Genomic DNA, 21267 nt, shown 5'->3' with positions numbered 1-21267 from the left:
GGTGGAGTACAGGGAGAAAGGTTGCTGATAGTGCAGATTAAGTGATTGGAATGTGAGAATGGCAGAGCAATGGTGTGTTCACCTGCCAAACTGGAAAGAGTAGATGGTCCCACTGGAGTGAGGGAAGCGGAGCAAGGACATGGTGACAGAGAATATAATAAGTAAAGAAAGTGAAGGAATGGGAGTGAGTTCACAATCTGAAGGTGCTGAACTAAGTCCAGAACGTGGTACAGTGTTTAACCTGAAAATGACATGTTCTTCCAGTTTGCACTGGATTCACTGGAACATTGCAGCATGCCAAGTCCAGACAAGTGGGCATGCGAGCAGGATGCTGTGTTAAAATGACTAGCTATAGGAAGGTCAGGGACTTGTGCGCGGACCAGAGGTGTTCTACAAAGCGATCACCCACTGTCTTTGGTTTCTCCAATGTAGAGTCGACCATATTGGATGCAGAGAATGTAGTAGACCAAATTGGAGGAGATACAGGTGAAATGCTGCTTCACCTGGCAAAACTGTCATAGGTCCTGGGATTGTGAGCAGGTAGGTGGTGAAGGGGCAGATCCCTTCCATGCAGTTACATGGGAAGGTGCATTGGGAAGGGGGGTTCATGTTGGTGATCATTGAGGAGCAGACTAGAGTGTCCTAGAGAGAACAGTCCATGCAGAATGCAGACAGGGGGACTGAGGGAAAGATGTGGTGGTGTTCTGCTGGATTTGTCTGAAATGGTGGTGAAAGATTCTTTGAATGCAGAAGCTATTGGAATGAAAGTGGAGGGCAAGGGTATCCAATCATGCTGTTGTGAGTGATGGAAAGGGGCAAGGGCGGAAGCTCAGGTGATTAGGTTGGATGCGGCTGCCGGCTGTGTCAACCACAGTGGGCATGAAACCACGGTTATGGAAGAAGGAAGCCATATCAGCAGCACTGTTTTGGACGGTGACATTCCCCCAACAAATACAACATTGACAAAAGAACTGGGAGAATGGGATGGAATCCTTACCGGATGTGGGGTGTGAAGAGCTGTAATCAAGGTAGCTATGGGAGTCATTGGCTTTGTAGTGGATTGCAGTGGACAGTTTATTGCCCGAAATGGAGATGGAGGGTAAGGAAAGGAAGGGAAGAGTCGAGATGGACTATGTGAAAGTTATAGAGGGGTGGAAATAGGATGCAAAATTAGCAAATCTTTCAAAGTACAGGCAGGAGCATGAGGCAGCACCAAAACAGTCATCGATGTACTATAAAAAGAGTTGTAGGAGGGGTCTAGTGTAGGACTGGAATAAAGATTGTTCCACATACCCCATAAATAGGCATAACTGGGACCCATGTGATGCCCATAGCCATTCCTTTGGCTTGGCAGAAGTGAGATAAATTCAAGGCGAAATTGTTCAATGAAAGAACAAGTTCAGCCAAGCAGAGGAGAGTGATGATGGATAGGGATTGTTCAAGTCTCTGACTGAGAGCTTTCAGGCACTCAGCGTGTGGAATGGGGGTATAAAAGGAATTGGACATCATGGTGAATATTTTTCACTGTACCTTGGCACATGGACAGTAATAACTCAAATCAAAAAAATGGGGCCCCAATCGGACAAGAAGGGTGGGTTGGGTAGTTACTGAGGAAAATTTGGTAAAACGCAGTGAGAAAATTCACTCAGCCTTGCAGAGAAAACCCCTTAACAAAACTGACATTTAATGAAAAATACTAAAATTTAATTTTTAGGAACAGAAGTGATTTTCTAATTTTCTGTGTCTATTCGTTGGAATAAAATGTAAAATATAGATATATTAATCTGAATAGTATGATGTTCTGGAAGAATAAGACATACTGGAAGATGCTGATTGCATTTTAATTTGTGTTGTGGATGTTAAGATGATGGATTCTTCTGTCACTTCAATGGATGGGCATTCAGCAAGCCAGGAAAAAATGGCCAGTTTTCAATCTTGATTTTTATATTTTGATGACTAATTTTTTATTAGATTGTATTTAAAATTATTTTACATTGATGGAATTGATTTTTAGAAACAGCTTTGGTTTGCTGTTGCTTACTTTGACAGGCAAACCATCTCACTGAATAGGTTTTTAAGGATGAAATGGTTTGTCATACATATGTCATTTTCTTACATTAAAGACAGTTGAACAGATTCCCTTTTTATGCTGCCATGATTTGCAATATGAACATTATAGTGGTGAAGTTGGAATAATGCCTGACATTCTTTTATTCCTACACTTGAGCATTTTAGCTTTTATTTGATAACTATGTTTGAATCAAAAACGTAATTTGAACTAAACTGAAAATGTGATATAAATTTTATGCTACAACCATTTTTGAAGTGTGATTAATGTTATATGCAGAATGGTTCATCACACAAATAAAATGCCTCCTTTTCAGTCAGATTATATTAGGAAACAAGGAAGAATTTATAGTGGATTGGACTTGAATGTGGGAATCAACCAGAAGGAGTGAGATCACAGGCTGAATTTTAATTCTAAGAATAAAACACAGTAAAGAATACAGCAATATGTTGAAAGATGTGCAGATTAGTGGATTAGCCATGCTAAATTCCCCCACAATATCCAGGTGGATTAGTTGTGGTAAATGCAAGGTTACAGAGATGGGGTGGGAGCTGGGTCTAGTTCCCCATAGTGTTGTTCGGAGAGTCAGTGCAGATTCAATGGACTGATTAGCCTCTATCTGCGCTTGAGGGATTCTATGATTCTATATTACTGAAGTAGCGAAAGCACTGAAATGGAAGACTTTGATATTTAGAGGAAATGCTTGATTGTTATGATTGCTTTTTCTTGTGCCCACTGTGGGATTATGAGAAAGACTTTAGCTTTAAGAATTGTTGGTGCAAAGGAGAAACAAAACTTGTTAGAAGTGGTTATAGTTTTTGATGAAATATAGGAATTTCAATCAAAACTAGCAGAGGTGAGGCCCAGAATATTTGTAAACGAAGACAAGATAGTTAGTGAATACAGTGATTAATCTGGAATTGACTAATGAATGGAGTCGATCATTCATGAATTAGAATATCCTTTATTGTCACATATACTCAAGTACAAGAGTATAGTGAAAAGTTTTACAAATCTACCTCTTATGGCACCATCTTAGATACAAATACCTAGGTACAAGTCTTAGACACAAAGAGGTATAAACAAGAGAAGTGGTTACATTACTTTACAGTGATTCATTGTATAAGTTAGAAAGAAAACATAGTTAAAAGGTTAGACATTATAATCAGATAAACATAATACAAATAAACACAGCGTGGGGCCTTTCGCATGTGATCTGACCACCCGCGCCAGACCCCAGTCCAGCGACCCCAGTCCTGCTCTGCTCCAAGCCATTAGTCTGCTCTGCACCGACTGTCAGCTGCTCCAAGATAGGTTTTCTCTGGAACTCTCTTCCTGTGTCAGCCTCAGCCCAGGACTGCTTCCCTATGCTGGTCTCCGCTCCGGGACTGCTTCCCCGTGCCGGCCTCCGCCCTGGGACAGCTTCCCTGTGCCGGTCTCCGCTCCGGGACTGCTTCCCCGTGCCGGCCTCCGCTCTGGGACAGCTTCCCTGTGCCGGTCTCCGCTCCGGGACTAACACCTTCCCCAAGCCGGTCTCTGAACTAAGACTGTTTCCCCTTTCTGGTCCGCACTCCGGGACTGCTTCCCTTTGCCGTTATCCACTCCAGGAATGCTTCCCCGTGCCGGTCTCCTCTCCGGGACTGTTTCCCCGTGCCGGTCTCCTCTCCGGGACTGTTTCCCCGTGCCGGTCTCCCCTCCGGGACTGTTTCCCCGTGCCGGTCTCCTCTCCGGGACTGCTTCCCTATTATGGTCACCGCTCCGGGACTGTTTTCCCTCTCTGGTCTCCTCTCCGGGACTGCTTCCCCTTGCCGGTCTCCTCTCCGGGACTGCTTCCCCTTGCCGGTCTCCTCTCCGAGACTGCTTCCCTGTGCCGGTCTCTGCACCGGGACTGTTTCCCCGTGCTGGTCTCCTCTCCAGGACTGCTTCCCCTCTCTGGTCTCTGCTCCGGGACTGCTTCCCCTCTCTGGTCTCCACTCCGGGACTGCTTCCCCTCTCTGGTCTCCACTCCGGGACTGCTTCCCCGTGCCGGTCTACGCTCCGGGACTGCTTCCCCGTGCCGGTCTATGCTCCGGGACTGCTTCCTCGTGCCGGTCTATGCTCCGGGACTGCTTCCCTGTGCTGGTCCCCCCTCCAGGACTGCTTCCCCTCTCTGGTCTCTGCTCTGGGACTGCTTCCCCGTGCCGGTCTACGCTCCGGGACTGCTTCCACGTGGCATTCTCCGCTGCGGGACTGCTTACTTGTGCTGGTCTCTGCTCCGGGATTGCTTCCCCGTGCCGGTCTCTGCTCCGGGACTGCTTCCCCGTGCCGGTCTCTGCTCCGGGACTGCTTCCCCTTGCCGGTCTCTGCTCCGGGACTGCTTCCCCGTGCCGGTCTCTGCTCCGGGACTGCTTCCCCGTGCCAATCTCCGTTCGAGGACTGCTTCCCCGTGCCGGCCTCCACTCCGGGTCTGCTTCCCCTCTCTGGTCTCCTCTCCGGGACTGCTTCCCTGTGCCAGTCTCTGTTCCGGGGCTGCTTCCCCGTGCCGGTCTACGCTCCGGGACTGCTTCCCCGTGCCTGACTCTGCTCCGGGACTGCTTCCCCTCTCCGGTCTCCGCTCCGGGACTGCTTCCCCTCTCCGGTCTCTGCTCCGGGACTGCTTCCCTGTGCTGGTCTCCGCTCCGGTACTGTTTCCCCTCTCTGGTCCCCGCTCCGGGACTGCTTCCCCATGCCGTTCGCTGCACCCGGACTGCTTCCCCGTGCCCGTCTCTGCTCCGGGACTGCTTCCCTGTGCCGTTCTCTGCACCAGGAATGCTTCCCCGTGCCGGTCTCTGCACCAGGAATGCTTCCCCTCTCTGGTCTCCGCTCTGGGACTGCTTCTCTGTGCCGGTCTCCGCTCCGGGATTGCTTCCCCGTGCCGGTCTCCATTCCGGGACTGCTTCCCCGTGCCGGCCTCCGCCCTGGGACAGCTTCCCTGTGCCGGTCTCCATTCCGGGACTGCTTCCCCGTGCCGGCCTCCGCTCTGGGACAGCTTCCCTGTGCCGGTCTCCGCTCCGGGACTAACACCTTCCCCAAGCCGGTCTCTGAACTAAGACTGTTTCCCCTTTCTGGTCCGCACTCCGGGACTGCTTCCCTTTGCCGTTATCCGCTCCAGGAATGCTTCCCCGTGCCGGTCTCCGCTTCGGGACTGTTTCCCCATGCCGGTCTCCTCTCCGGGACTGTTTCCCCGTGCCGGTCTCCCCTCCGGGACTGTTTCCCCGTGCCGGTCTCCTCTCCGGGACTGCTTCCCTATTATGGTCACCGCTCCGGGACTGTTTTCCCTCTCTGGTCTCCTCTCCGGGACTGCTTCCCCTTGCCGGTCTCCTCTCCGGGACTGCTTCCCCTTGCCGGTCTCCTCTCCGAGACTGCTTCCCTGTGCCGGTCTCTGCACCGGGACTGCTTCCCCGTGCTGGTCTCCTCTCCAGGACTGCTTCCCCTCTCTGGTCTCTGCTCCGGGACTGCTTCCCCTCTCTGGTCTCCACTCCGGGACTGCTTCCCCGTGCCGGTCTACACTCCGGGACTGCTTCCCCTCTCTGGTCTCCACTCCGGGACTGCTTCCCCGTGCCGGTCTACGCTCCGGGACTGCTTCCCCGTGCCGGTCTATGCTCCGGGACTGCTTCCTCGTGCCGGTCTATGCTCCAGGACTGCTTCCCTGTGCTGGTCCCCCCTCCAGGACTGCTTCCCCTCTCTGGTCTCTGCTCTGGGACTGCTTCCCCGTGCCGGTCTACGCTCCGGGACTGCTTCCACGTGGCATTCTCCGCTGCGGGACTGCTTACTTGTGCTGGTCTCTGCTCCGGGATTGCTTCCCTGTGCCGGTCTCCGCTCCGGGACTGCTTCCCCTTTTTGGTATCCGCTCCGGGACTGCTTCCCCGCGCCAGTCTCTGCTCCGGGACTGCTTCCCCTCTCCGGTCTCCGCTCTGGGACTGCTTCCCCTCTCCGGTCTCCGCTCCGGGACTGCTTCCCCTTTCCGGTCTCCTCTCCGGGACTGCTTCCCCGTGCCGGTCTCTGCACCGGGACTGCTTCCCCTCTCCGGTCTGCGATCCGGGACTGCTTCCCCTCTCCGGTCTCCGCTCCGGGACTGCTTCCCCTCTCCGGTCTCCGCTCCGGGACTGCTTCCCCTCTCTGGTCTCCGCTCCGGGACTGCTTCCCCGTGCCGGTCTCCGCTCCGGGACTGCTTCCCCGTGCCGGTCTCTGCTCCGGGACTGCTTCCCCGTGCCGGTCTCTGCTCCGGGACTGCTTCCCCGTGCCGGTCTCTGCTCCGGGACTGCTTCCCCGTGCCGGTCTCTGCTCCGGGACTGCTTCCCCGTGCCGGTCTCTGCTCCGGGACTGCTTCCCCGTGCCGGTCTCTGCTCCGGGACTGCTTCCCCGTGCCGGTCTCTGCTCCGGGACTGCTTCCCCGTGCCGGTCTCTGCTCCGGGACTGCTTCCCCGTGCCGGTCTATGCTCCGGGACTGCTTCCCCGTGCCGGTCTATGCTCCGGGACTGCTTCCCTGTGCCGGTCTCTGCTCCGGGACTGCTTCCCTGTGCTGATCCCCGCCCCGGGACTGCATCTCTGTGCTGGTCTCCCCTCCAGGACTGCTTCCCCTTTCTGGTCTCTGCTCTGGGACTGCTTCCCCGTGCCGGTCTACGCTCCGGGACTGCTTCCGCGTGCCAGTCTCTGCTCCGGGACTGCTTCCACATGCTGTTCTGTGCTCCTGGTCTGCTTCCCCGTGCCGGTCTACGCTCCGGGACTGCTTCCACGTGGCATTCTCCGCTGCGGGACTGCTTACTTGTGCTGGTCTCTGCTCCGGGATTGCTTCCCTGTGCCGGTCTCCGCTCCGGGACTGCTTCCCCTTTTTGGTATCCGCTCCGGGACTGCTTCCCCGCGCCAGTCTCTGCTCCGGGACTGCTTCCCCTCTCCGGTCTCCGCTCTGGGACTGCTTCCCCTCTCCGGTCTCCGCTCCGGGACTGCTTCCCCTTTCCGGTCTCCTCTCCGGGACTGCTTCCCCGTGCCGGTCTCTGCACTGGGACTGCTTCCCCTCTCCGGTCTGCGATCCGGGACTGCTTCCCCTCTCCGGTCTCCGCTCCGGGACTGCTTCCCCTCTCCGGTCTCCGCTCCGGGACTGCTTCCCCTCTCTGGTCTCCGCTCCGGGACTGCTTCCCCGTGCCGGTCTCTGCTCCGGGACTGCTTCCCCGTGCCGGTCTCTGCTCCGGGACTGCTTCCCCGTGCCGGTCTCTGCTCCGGGACTGCTTCCCCGTGCCGGTCTCTGCTCCGGGACTGCTTCCCCGTGCCGGTCTCTGCTCCGGGACTGCTTCCCCGTGCCGGTCTCTGCTCCGGGACTGCTTCCCCGTGCCGGTCTCTGCTCCGGGACTGCTTCCCCGTGCCGGTCTCTGCTCCGGGACTGCTTCCCCGTGCCGGTCTCTGCTCCGGGACTGCTTCCCCGTGCCGGTCTCTGCTCCGGGACTGCTTCCCCGTGCCGGTCTATGCTCCGGGACTGCTTCCCTGTGCCGGTCTCTGCTCCGGGACTGCTTCCCTGTGCTGATCCCCGCCCCGGGACTGCATCTCTGTGCTGGTCTCCCCTCCAGGACTGCTTCCCCTTTCTGGTCTCTGCTCTGGGACTGCTTCCCCGTGCCGGTCTACGCTCCGGGACTGCTTCCGCGTGCCAGTCTCTGCTCCGGGACTGCTTCCACATGCTGTTCTGTGCTCCTGGTCTGCTTCCCCGTGCCGGTCTACGCTCCGGGACTGCTTCCGCGTGCCGGTCTATGCTCCGGGACTGCTTCCCTGTGCTGGTCTCTGCTCCGGGATTGCTTCCCTGTTCCGGTCTCCGTTCCAGGACTGCTTCCACCTGCCGGTCTCTGCTCTGGGACTGCTTCCTCGTGCTAATCTCCGCTCTTGGGCTGTATCCCCTCACTGGTCTCAGCTCCGGGACTGCTTCCCCTTTTTGGTATCCGCTCCGAGACTGCTTCCCCGTGCCAGTTCTCTGTTCCAGGACTGCTTCCTCCTTCCGGTCTCCGCTCCAGGACTGCTTCCTCGTGCCAATCTCCGCTCTGGGGCTGTATCCCCTCACTGGTCCCCGCTCTGGGACTGCTTCCCCTCTCCGGTCTCAGCTCAGAGACTGCTTCCCCGTGGCGTTCTCCGCTCCAGGATTGCATCCCTGTGCTGGTCTCCCCTCCAGGACTGTTTCCCCTCTCCAGTCTCCGCTCCGGGACTGCTTCCCCTTTCCGGTCTCCGCTCCGGGACTGCTTCCCCTTTCCGGTCTCCGCTCCAGAACTGCTTCCCGATACCGGTCTCTGCACCGGGACTGCTTCCCCTCTCCGGTCTGCGCTCCGGGACTGCTTCCCCTCTCCGGTCTCCACTCCGGGACTGCTTCCCCTCTCTGGTCTCCGCTCCGGGACTGCTTCCACATGCTGTTCTCTGCTCCTGGTCTGCTTCCCCGTGCCGGTCTCTGCTTCAGGACTGCTTCCCTGTGCCGGTCTCCGCTGCGGGACTGCTTCCCTGTGCCGGTCTCCACTCCGGGACTGCTTCCCTGTGCCGGTCTCCGCTCCGGGACTGCTTCCCTGTGCCGGTCTCCGCTCCGGGACTGCTTCCCTGTGCCGGTTTTTCACTCCGGGACTGCTTCCCTGTGCCGGTCTCCGCTCTAGGACTGATTCCCTGTGCCGGTCTCCGCTCCGGGACTGCTTCCCTATGCCGGTCTCTGCTCTAGGACTGCTTCCTCGTGCCAATTTCCGCTCTGGGGCTGTATCCCCTCACTGGTCTCCGCTCCGGGACTGCTTCCCCATGCCAACTGGCACTCTGGGACTACTTCCCCACACCGGCCGTGTTCATGGATTTGCCTCCGGCTTTCCAGTTCCTCGATCCCCTCTAGGTAAGTCCAAGTTGTTAGTTGGAAAAAGAAACTTGAAAGGGAAAAAAAAGAGAAAAACATTTTTAAAGAAAGGTTCATTTGTGTTCTCAACAAGACTAAAATCATTGCACAGTGTGCACTTAAATTTTTTTTTGAGAAGGAACTTCCTTGGAGGAAAGGGAAAAATCTAAACCTGCCTGAGTAGCTGGCTTAAGCCAGAGTTACAATAACTTAGGGACTGTTAACATTTTAAAAAGAAATCCCAATATGTCTTCTTAGCTAATTATCCACAATCCAGCTTCCATTCTCTCAAAAAATTCAAATTAACATTAGGGTTCATTGTATTCTGTGTGGCTAATAAAGTTAGTGTTTTACTCCGTATACGTTGCAGGTCTACTTAACTGCCAGTTATTTTGGCTAGTTTCTCACAGTGACTTCATCCTTACCAATCTGCCAGCTGTAGGTGCGTCTGTGCATGACAGTATTGGTAAGGACAACCATTGCACAGTCCTTATGGAGACAAACTCCTACCTTCAAATTGAGAATCATGTTTTGTGGCACTATCACCGTGCGAAATGGGACAGACTTCAATCAGATCTAGCAACTCAAAACTGGACATTCAAGAGGTGCTGTGAGCCATTAGCAGCAGCAGAATTGTGCTCCAGCACAATCTGTAATCTCATGGCCTGGCATATCCCCCACTCAAGCATTATCATCAATGCTGCTTCGATAGAAATTGCAGGAGGGCACACTAAGAGCAGCACCTGAAAATGAGGTGTCAAACTGGTGAAGCCACCCGAGCAGGAATACTTGCGTGCCAAACAGCATAAGCAGCAAGTAATAGACAGAGCTGTCATCCCACAACCAATGGGGTCAGCTCAAAGCTCTGTAGTCTTGTCACATCCAGTCGTGGACAATTAAATAACTCACTGGAAGAGGAGCTCCACAAATATCTCCATTCTCAATGATGGAAGAGCCCAATACAGTGCAAAAGGCTGAAGCTTTCGCAGCAATCTCCAGCCAAAAGTGCCTCCTCCATGGGTCAATACACAATGCCATGATGGAGGGAATTCCAGGATTTTGACACAGTAACAGTGATGGGACAGCGAAATATTTTCAAGTCCGCGTTAGTAATTCAGTGTCTCATGGCAACTTCAGGGATGTGGGTTCAATTTCAACCATGGCATATTGTAAAATTTGGATTTTAAATAAGGTCATAATAGGTGATTTGGTGGCAGTTTAGGGGCAGCATGATTGCTCAGTGATTAGCGCTACTGCTTTACAACACCAGCGTTCGATTCCAGCCTTGGGTAACTGTGTAGAGTTTGCACATTCTCCCCATGTCTGTATGCATTTCCCACACTGCCAAGATGTACAGGTTAGGTGGATTAGCTGTGCTAAATTGCACTGTTGTGTCCAAGGATGCGCAGGCGAAGTGGATTAGCCATGGTTAATGCAGGCTGATGGGGATAGGGTGGAGTTCTGAGTGGGATGCTGTTCAGAAGGTCAGTGCAGACCAGGTGGACTGAATGCTGTCTTTCTGTACTGTAGAGATTCTCTGATTCTAAGAGATGAGCAGTGGTGAATTGCATGAGATGACTGCCTAGAACTCAAGTGGAGGAACCTTCGTGAAACTCCCCCAAATTAACCCATTGCCAATTTGTGGGATTATTCAGCCCAAATTCCTGAAGTTAAAATGTATAGACTAAAAGATGATCCATTAACTAGAAATGACAGAAGTGACTAATAATAGCACAGGTTTAGAAATACATAATGAATTGTCTATGTATTTAGGGCTAAAATGAGAGTAATGATTACACTATTTTTGATAATTGTTAGTATTTGTGACAGCAGCGGAAAGTGAAGTGTCCTTTTCGCACTGTGAAACGTCTGTACAATTCTGCATGAAGCCAGTGTGTTGCTTGGATCTAAGGAGCATTGCATTTGATAGGCAAAGATCTACAGAACTGATAGCACAGACAATTAGAGATCCCCTTCATATGTTATTTTGTGATAAAGTTGAGATCTGAAGTAATAATGAAGAGAATGAGAGTTCAAATTCCATTGTGGCACTTTGAAAATATTTAATTTAGTAAAAATCTAAATGCAAAACATTGGTTTCAATGAATTGCCACGAAAAGCCAACTGATTAATGAACATCCTGTAATTATTATCTGGCTTCACTTGTATTTAACTCCAGTCCTATCTCATTGTAGTTGACTCAGAATAATACAAGGGCTAAAATGGTTGATTTGTACACATAGGTTGCATGGGCAATTGTATTAAGTTGAATATAGAATATTGAAAAATGTTTCACCGAAGGTATTTAAAAGGACTAAAGGGTGGTTAGGTTAAATGGAGAGAAATACTGCTCTTCTGAACAAACAAGTATAACCTTAAATTTAGAGCTGAACTATTGATGGTAAATTAAGTTAGCAAGTATTTTTGGAATTCTGTCCCTCAAATAAATATGAAAATTAGGGCAGTTGAAAATTTCAGAACTGAGATTGATTCATTTCTGTTCAGTAAAGGTTTTCAGCATAAGCAAACCCAGAGGGTAGAGTTAAATTGTATATGAGCCATGATCTAATTTATTGAGAGAGTGGGGCTATTGTTGTCTATTATTATTTCTATTGTTTGTTTTCCAGTGCTGCCTAACATGGTATTCAGTTGTGGCAAGCTAGAAAATTAGGAATGAGAGTCACATCCTGATTTTTAAAAAAAATAAGCTTAACCTTCCTTCCTTTTAGCGTTGGCGCATCAGAACAGCTATTGCTTGTTTTGGGCACAAAAACGAAAGTGGCCTGTTTACATTGATTTTTCTGTGTCAGCCAGTAGTATAAGTTCATTTGAAATTTAGATCTAAAGAGCACTTGGGATTGGTTAAAAATAGTTATAACTGACTGAAATTCTAACATTGTCTCAAATAATTTAATTTTGCATTGTACATATAAACGTTGAATAATCACAAAGCTGATGCATGGATACTGTGGCTATAATAAATTTTCAGTATGAATGTATAATGATATATCAACCTATTTTTCATTTTAGTAATGCAGTATGGAAAGGGCAAATCCTGCCACTATAGATTTCTTACAAAAGGGCAACAGTGGATGTGGCTTCAGACTCACTATTATATTACTTATCATCAGTGGAACTCCAGGCCAGAATTCATTGTCTGTACTCATACTGTTGTAAGGTATGTTCTGATACATTTAGTCTACTTCAGTATGTACTATCATTCTTATTTGTACTCAAATCTACCAGTTAAAATTTGTGCCACCCTAATTACTTGTAACATTTAGCCAATTAAATTTTAAGACCCATATAAAATGGTAACCAAAGAGGAAGAAATGTCTGTTGAGAGTTCTTGAGGGAAACACTTCCCATTTTTCTTGACAGAAAATTATCCTCTTATTTTCAATATTTTTTAATGTGTTAGAACTTAGGATTTAGATGCTTCCTCAAAATGTTACTTTCCATTATGCAAGTGTTAAGCAACACATCAATATACCTGAACTTCCAGAGATTATCCAGCCTTAAAATTCTGAACTTCCAAGAATTATATATCCATATTTTAAAGATCTCCGCAAGAAAGACATGCACTTAAGCAGTGTCTTTCGTGACCACTGGATGATGGCTTAAACTGCTTTTTCTAACAAATGAAGTAATTTGAAGTCTCAATGCTGTTAGAGTTCAGGAAACACGACAGCCAATTTGCTCACAGTGAGCTGCTACAAACTGCAAAACAATGCAAACCAAATAATTTGTTTCTGGAAATATTGTTTGTAAGAATAAGTAATAGCAGGCCGCCAGGAGTTACATCTGTGTTCATTGTCAAAATAATGCCATGAGAGTTTTTGCATCCACCTGAGAGAGCAAGTATTCAGTGGCTCATCTGAACTATGATACCTCTGACATGCATTGCACCCACCAAGTGCTGAAATGGATCATGAATTCACCATAGCAGTTATTCCTCCAAAGTATTTGTATTTCCATTCTTTGACATAATTTCTCACATCAGACAGCTCTTAAACCAATAAAGTTTCATGACTCCTGCTTTGCATGTATTCCATAATGTTTTCTTTAAGTAATTATAAAGTTTAACTTCATACTGAGGATTCGCTACTTCATATTTAAATAAGGAAACCATAAAAGCAGTATGCCATTAACAAAATGGCAGTTCTGCTAATATATTTATAAATGACTGAGAAAGAAGCAGTAGCTCTGTGGTCATTTTCTTTGCATGGATTCTCACCTGCTCTCAGTGTTTAGTGTCTGCCTGTCTTAGACCAGTCAAAATAAAACAGCCACAATTCTGGCATCTGGCTAACCATGGGAAAATTGCCCATTTATGCACTGTGCATAAAGAGCAGGACAAATCCATCCCAATTAATTATTGCCCTGTAAAAATATTCTCAGTTATCACCAAGTAATATATGGTTGACATTGCTGGCATTTACTCACCAGTAACTGGTTTACTGATGCTCAGATAAAATCAAAGTACCGCAGATGCTAGATATCAGGAACATGAAGAGTTATATTAGTCTCAACGTGTTATCTCTTTTTTTGCACAGATGCTGCCAGACCTACTGAGTTTCTGGAGTGTTTTCAGTTTTTATCATTGATACTCAAATTGGGTTCTGCCAGGGCCACTTGTCTGTATGCTTCATTAAAATTTGACCCACACTCAGGACCAAAGAGCAGACTTTCTGAGGTGGGGTGGGAGTTACTGCTTTTGATATCAAGGCAGAATTTGACTGAGTTGATATCTAGCATCCATAGTAGACTTTCTTCTTTCATGGGATATAGGCATTGGAGGCTAGGCCAGCATTTATTGCCCATCCCAATAGCTCAGAGGGCATTTAAGAGTTAACCACATTATTCTGGGTCTGGAACATACCAGGTAAGGACAGTAGTAGGGCATTAGTGAACCAAATGGGTGCAACAGCTTCATGGTCCTCATTAGACGACTTAATCCAGATTTCATTGAATTCAAATTCCACCATCTGCCATGGCAACGTTGAAACCTAGGACCCAGAACATTACCTCGGTCTCTGGATTAATATTACAATGAAAATATCACTAGGCTTCTGCCTTCCCTGAACAACATTCCACAATCTGAACAATATTGGACTGTTACATATGTAACCAAAATTAATACCTTACAATTATGAGTCAGTGATCATATTCAATGAGAAAAACCACCCAATCTCCTTCCACTGATATTGTCATTGTTAAATGCTCCATTATCAACATCGTAGGTGTCGCCATAGACTAGAAACTTAACTGGACCAACCAAGTGTACATTATGGTTACGGGAGCAGGTCAGATACTAGGAATTCTGTGATGATTAACTCACCTCCTGACTCCCCAGTTGCCTCAATCAGTACAGCTTCAACAATATTTACAACCCCTAAATCCAGGACAAAGCAACTGCGTGATTCGCATCCAAGCACCAATTTAAACATTTACTCCCTCCACCAAAGGCATGCTGTGGCTTTAATTTGTTCTATGAAAAAGGTGCATTGCAGCAACTCACTAAGGTTCCTTCAGTAGAATCTTCCAAACCCACCATCTCTACCACTCTGAAAGCGGTTCAACAGCTACAAATTGCATTTCAAGTCATGTATCACAATGACTTGGAACTATATCACTGTTTTATTACTATTACTCGGTCAAAATTAAGGGCGGCACGGTGGCACAGTGGTTAGCACTGCTGCCTCACAGCGCCAGAGACCCGGGTTCAATTCCCGCCTCAGGCGACTCTCTGTGTGGAGTTTGCACATTCTCCCCGTGTCTGCGTGGGTTTCCTCCGGGTGCTCCGGTTTCCTCCCACACTCCAAAGATGTGCAGGTCAGGTGAATTGGCCATACTAAATTGCCTGTAGTGTTAGGTAAGGGGTAGACGTAGGGGTATGGGTGGGTTGCGCTTCGGCGGGGCGGTGTGGACTTGTTGGGCCGAAGGGCCTGTTTCCACATTGTAAGTAATCTAATCCAAAACAGTACAATGGGTATAGGTGCACAGCATGAATTGCAGCAGATCAAGAGTAGGTCACCAGCACCTTCTTCAAGGCAATTTGGATGGACAATATTGCTCATATCCCATGAATAGAAAATGATCATGATTGAACACATTTATGAAAGAAGATTACAATATTGCAAAAGATCACATTCTGATTGCAGTAGGAGATTTTTAAAAACATTTTTTAAAATACAAGCATCAAGAAGTCAGAAAAAAAATACTAATCCATCTAACTTGCAACTTAAACGAATTCTCCTGAACCTCTCAGGTCACGGGCAAATTTTAAAAGAGCATGACAACTAGGGAAATAACATGGAAATTCATCTCTGACCCTTTTAAGTGACTGAAACTAGTTCATGAAGATCGCATTCAGTGTGCAATGACCTACTGTAGATTGCTTTTAAGTTTAGAAGTTATCCTTAAGCTAGCTTAGGGAAGTGCCACAAAGGCAGTGTACATTAAAGTTGAAATGTAATGTGGATATCATGACATTATTGCAGATTTTCATATCTTACACAGCTACGCAGAAGTACGTGCAGAGAGAAGAGGAAAGCTTGGAATAGAAGAGTCCCCACCAGATATTATTGCTGACCGGGTAAAGTACAGTAATGTATGTGTGTAAGTTAGCGTGCTGAACTTGAAGGTTTGTTTTTGGATGTTTCGTCACCATGATTAGGTAACATCATCAGTTAAAGTCGCTGGTGAAGTGCTGGTGGTATGTCCCAACTCTCTGTTTATAGGTTGTGGTTTCTTTAGGTGGGTAATGTCATTTCTGGTTCTTTTTCTCAAGGAAAGGTAGATACAATCTAAGTCGATTTAAACACATAGACTTAGATCCTATTTACCTTTCCGTGAAAGAAAAAAGAACTGGAAATGACATCACCCACCTTAAGAAACCGAGATCTATAAATAGAGAGATGGGACATACCACCAGCACTTCACCAGAGGCTCTCACTGATGATGTTATCTAGTATGGTGACTAAACGTCTAAAAACAAAACTTCAGGCTCAGCGAGCTAACTTACAGACTTATCATCAACCTGGGTTACTGATCTTCTCAAAAATCATTTGCAGTAATGTATACTGATTAGATTCCCTACAGTGTGGAAACAGGTCCTTTGGCCCAACAAGTCCATATCAACCCTCTGAAGAGTAGTCCACTCAGACCCATTTCCCTCCGACTAATGCACCTCACACTATGAGCAATTTAGCATGGCCAATTCACCTAACCTGCACATCTTTGGATTGTGGGAGGAAACTGGAGCACCCGGAGGAAACCCACGCAGACACTGGAAGAATGTGCAAACTCCACACAGATAGTCACCCAGAGCTGGAATCGAACCTGGGACCCTGGTGTGTGAGGCAGCAATGCTAATCACTGAGCCACTGTGCCACCCACATGAGTGTTCTGAGTAAATAATGGGCACTCAGTGGTCTAATTTAAGGGAGGAATGGAAATCATTGATTTTATTAGCTTAAGACCAATAAATTGTTTTTCTTCAAACTATATGCCAAAATGACCATTTGTAGAAGAATTAACAGTGTGGCAAAAAGATGATCTTCCTACTAATTAAGAACAATAGGCATACATTGCTAGATATACCATGATAAAATAGGTTAAAAACGTATACATTTGAAGAAAATGTGTCATGTTTGTTTTACAATACTTTGAATATGTTTGGAAAACCTAGTGTTTAATTTAGGGTTTAAAGAAGCACAAATCCATAGGCGCAAAGTGTACAGTTATAAAACTGTAGACCAAAGAATTCAGTGGTCCTGCACTAGTTTTTTCAGATATATCCTGTTTTGGGGGAAAGCGAAGGTGTCCATTCTCATTCATTAATGGAAGTGTCCAATTAAAAATCAAATTAGGCTGCTCTCTGGTATCCAGAGTTCATGCTTCAGTACTTGACTAGCCATATGCTGTATTCATGATGTTAACAAGGATACTTCACGATCACTATTCAAAGGTCTAAACCACTGCATATACCCTAGTTAGGGGATCAGTTAACTCAGTCGCCTGGACAGCTGGTTTGCAATGCAAAGTGATGCCAACAGTACATGAAATGTTAGTGTGGGAGCAAGGAGGGATTATTGAAATGGTAAGCAATTGAAAGATTAGGTCATTCCTATGAACAGAGGTGACCTGCAAGATGGTCACCCAGTGTGCATATGGTCTCACCACTGTAAAAGAGACCATATGCTAAGTAGCAAATATAGTAGACAATAGACAATAGAAGCAGGAGTAGGCCATTCTGCCCTTCGAGCCTGCACCGCCATTCAATATGATCATGGCTGATCATTCCTAATCAGTATCCTGTTCCAGCCTTATCTCCATACCCCTTGACTCCACTATCTTTAAGAGCTCTATCCAATTCTTTCTTAAAAGAATCCAGAGACTGGGCCTCCACTGCCCTCTGGGGCAGAGCATTCCACACAGCCACCACTCTCTGGGTGAAGTAGTTTCTCCTCATCTCTGTCCTAAATGGTCTACCCCGTATTTTTAAGTTGTGTCCTCTGGTTCGGCACTCCCCCATCAACGGAAATATGTTCCCTCCTGCCAGAGTGTCCAGTCCTTTCATAATCCTATACGTTTCAATCAGATCCCCTCTCAGTCTTCTAAACTCAAGGGTATACAAGCCCAGTCGCTTCAGTCTTTCCGTGTAAGGCAATCCTGCCATTCCAGGAATTGACCTCGTGAACCTACGCTGCACTCCCTCAATAGCCAGAATGTCTTTCCTCAAATTTGGAGACCAGAACTGTACACAGTACTCCAGGTGTGGTCTCACCAGGGCCCTGTACAGCTGCAGAAGCACCTCTTTGCTTCTATACTCAATCCCTCTTGTTATGAAGGCCAGCATGCTATTAGCCTTCTTCACGACCTGCTGTACCTGCATGCTTGCCTTCATTGACTGGTGGACAAGAACACCCAGATCTCTCTGAACAGCCCCTTTACCTAATTTGATACCATTGAGGTAGTAATCTGCCTTCCTGTTCTTGCCACCAAAGTGGATAACCAGACATTTATCCACATTAAACTGCATCTGCCATGCATCTGCCCACTCACCTAACTTGTCCAGGTCACCCTGTAATCCCCTAACATCCTCATCACATTTCACCCTACCACCTAGCTTTGTGTCATCAGCAAATTTGCTAATGTTATTGCTGATACCATCTTCTATATCATTTACATATATTGTAAAAAGCTGCGGTCCCAGCACGGATCCCTGCGGTACCCCACTGGTCACTGCCTGCCATTTCGAAATAGAGCCGTTAATCACTACCCTTTGTTTCCTATTAGCCAACCAATTCTCTATCCAATCTAGTACTTTGCCCCCAATCCCGTGCGCCCTAATATTACTCACTAACCTCTTGTGTGGGACTTTATCAAAAGCTTTCTGAAAGTCCAGGTACACTACATCCACTGGATTTCCCTCGTCCATCTTCCGAGTTACATCCTCAAAAAATTCAAGAAGATTAGTCAAGCATGATTTCCCCTTCATAAATCCATGCTGACTCTGTCCTATCCTGTTACTATTATCCAGATGTGCCGTAATTTCATCCTTTATAATAGACTCCAGCATCTTTCCCACCACTGAGGTCAGACTAACTGGTCTATAATTTCCTGCTTTCTCCCGCCCACCCTTCTTAAAAAGTGGCACAACATTAGCCGCCCTCCAATCCTCAGGAACCAACCCCGATTCTATTGAACTCTGGAAAATAATCACCAGCGCATCCACGATTTCCCGAGCCACCTCCTTCAGTACCCTGGGATGCAGGCCATCAGGTCCCGGAGACTTATCAACCTTCAGACCTAACAGTCTCTCCAACACCAAATCCTGGCAAATAGAAATTCCCTTAAGTTCAGGTCCTTCAGCCACTGTTACCTCAGGGAGATTGCTTGTGTCTTCCCCAGTGAACACAGATCTGAAGTACCCATTTAATTCCTCTGCCATTTCTTCGTTCCCAGTAATATATTCCCCTGCTTCTGTCTTCAAGGGCCCAATTTTTGTAGATTCGATGGACGAAAGTACAAGTATTATAATGCTTCACCTGAAAGGTATTTGGGCCTAGGGCAATGAAGTGGTGAGTGGGTATTTGTTACACTTTCTGCAATTGCATGGGAATTAACTATGGAAAAATTAGGAATTTGTAGTAATCGAGAAGTGGATCAGTGTGTCACAGAGATAACGGTTCCTGTATAATACTGACAGTGAAGAGGAGCCACAAATGTGCTTGGGTAATGGCATTCTGTTGGAGGAACAGAAATAGTCAAGGATGGCCCTTTGAATGCGGAGACTAGTGAGTGAAAAGTGAAGACAAAGGGAATCAACATTCTTCTGTGAAAAAGGGGAAGGAATGAGGGTAGAAGTGTGAGAAATAGCTCAAATACAGCGCGAGCCTTGTCAGCCACAGTGGGGAAGTCCTCAGTTTGGGGCAATGGCCACATGGAAACACAATCACTTCTGAATTTCCTTCCAAGACACACATCTCAACTTTGCCATATGTTACCCTTTTCTCTTTATCATTGAATTAAAATTTGGATCATTTTACCTATCTTATGAAAACCTTTTACCACTTGAAACTTTATAAATAAGGCAACTAAGGATTGTCAATAGATGTCTGCTTTGCCAGTAACACTCTCATCCCAAAAGCTACAGAACCCATCTAGCAGCTTAAAGGGCATGAAATAACTGGATCAACAAAGGAAGCAAGTAGAAGGGATGTGACACGTAGTGACCATTTTCAAAATTTGACAAGATGAAAGAATTCTAATAGTATTTTCTATGTTGATTGGGCACATCAATTTTGCCAATAAAGCTGTGAAGAAATGTCTGCATTTCATTGTAGCTTTCGATGTATTCTCATGCTCATCAATGTAAGACTACAGCAAATGCTTCCCTCTCTAGTAAATTGCTCTCCTCTTTTTGTTTAAATTATGCTGTAGTAAAATGGATAAGATATACTGAATCACGAGTAATAAACAAGCTCAGGTTTACAGTTGATCTGAAACTGAACTGGATTATCCATATACATTTTTTGAATTGTAAAAGCAAGTCAAAAGAATTATGAGGTAAGTAACTTACACGTGACTGCCCAGAGCCTCTTTAAAAACAAAAATGCACATCAGGAGTGTGATGGAATATTGTCCACATGCCTGGATGAGTGCGATTTCAACAGTCAAAAAGCTTGAGACCATCTAGGACAAATTACCCTCACAAACTAATTATTGTCATCACAGTACGGTGGGAGATACCACTGTAATATTTTGAGTTTTTATGCTAAGTGCTTGGAGATTTAGCTTGTTTTTAATCAAGTTCAAATTTATGATTATTTGATTTGAGAACAAGTTTTTTTTACCTCCTATTTCCCTACCTTTTGTCACCAGGATTCAGGATCAGACACTAAGCCAGATGCAGTCAGTGTAAGGGAGGCATTGGAAAGATTTGATCACAGCCATACACCATCTGCTTCTTCGAGGAGCTCAAAGAAGTCGTCTTCACAAACTGCAGTGTCTGATCCAACCTGTAAGTTTCAGGAATAAAACTATTTTATGGTATAATTCATTTCACTGACAATATTGTTAATATTTAGTTAATTTAGTAAAACTCCAAAGTAGTTTCTGACTGACAGTAAGATTATTTGTATAATATAATTCACCAAGTATACATCATTAGTGATGTAATCACTTGATCAATCTGTATAAAATACATGTAAAGACTAGTGTTTTATTTTCATGTTTTTTTTAACTGTGGATGGAAATAAACAAAGAACTGTTTTAAGACCAGGCATTGTATGGATTGCGACATGATTTGAAAGTAAATATACTCATTGTTAATGCTATTTGTACAACTATGGGTGATAGCAATATTCTGATGAACTGGAGCCAAATGGTTGTGTACAAATGCAAGTGTGGTTGGCAAAAAGTAATACGCTGTAACAAAGGTCTTCTGCCAGCCAACAATTGTGTGATTGGTTCTCTGGTAGTTGAACAGTTTGGAACTGTGAACAAGTTGCAGAGAAGCCTTTAAACCATTACTAGCTCAGAAGCACTCTCTGTTCTCGGCAGTATGTCATTTTAAGCCTGAAGAAAATCAGTTTAATTTTCATTCAGCATTACTATGAACCTTGAGTTTTAATCAGTAATGCAAAGACTTCAGATCGGTGAACCAGCCACCCTGTGTCTCTTACAGAGCAGTGGGAAAATGTGAAAAAGGACAACTGAGAAGCAATATTCTGACCAGCACAAGAATTAGAATAATCATCTCAATAACCCTTGTGAATATGAACCGCTTACCTATTTGCTCTTTTTTTTCCCACCATCCATAACCCATGTT

General features: G+C 46.7%; 1 protein-coding gene across 2 annotated transcripts in view; it reads left to right on the top strand.

Moving 5' to 3' along the window:
* The window catches only part of clocka (clock circadian regulator a), a 143548-nt gene that overhangs the window by 86176 nt on the left and 36105 nt on the right, over window positions 1-21267 (top strand). For both annotated transcript variants that reach the window (XM_072569529.1, XM_072569528.1), the window contains 3 exons: window positions 11958-12105; window positions 15450-15525; window positions 20319-20457. In XM_072569529.1, the coding sequence (XP_072425630.1) occupies window positions 11958-12105; window positions 15450-15525; window positions 20319-20457 (363 nt within the window). The remainder of the gene's footprint in view (window positions 1-11957; window positions 12106-15449; window positions 15526-20318; window positions 20458-21267) is intronic.

Source organism: Chiloscyllium punctatum, chromosome 1, assembly GCF_047496795.1.
Source record: "Chiloscyllium punctatum isolate Juve2018m chromosome 1, sChiPun1.3, whole genome shotgun sequence".
Lineage (NCBI taxonomy): Eukaryota > Metazoa > Chordata > Chondrichthyes > Orectolobiformes > Hemiscylliidae > Chiloscyllium > Chiloscyllium punctatum.
This window is presented reverse-complemented; position numbering and strand designations above follow the sequence as displayed.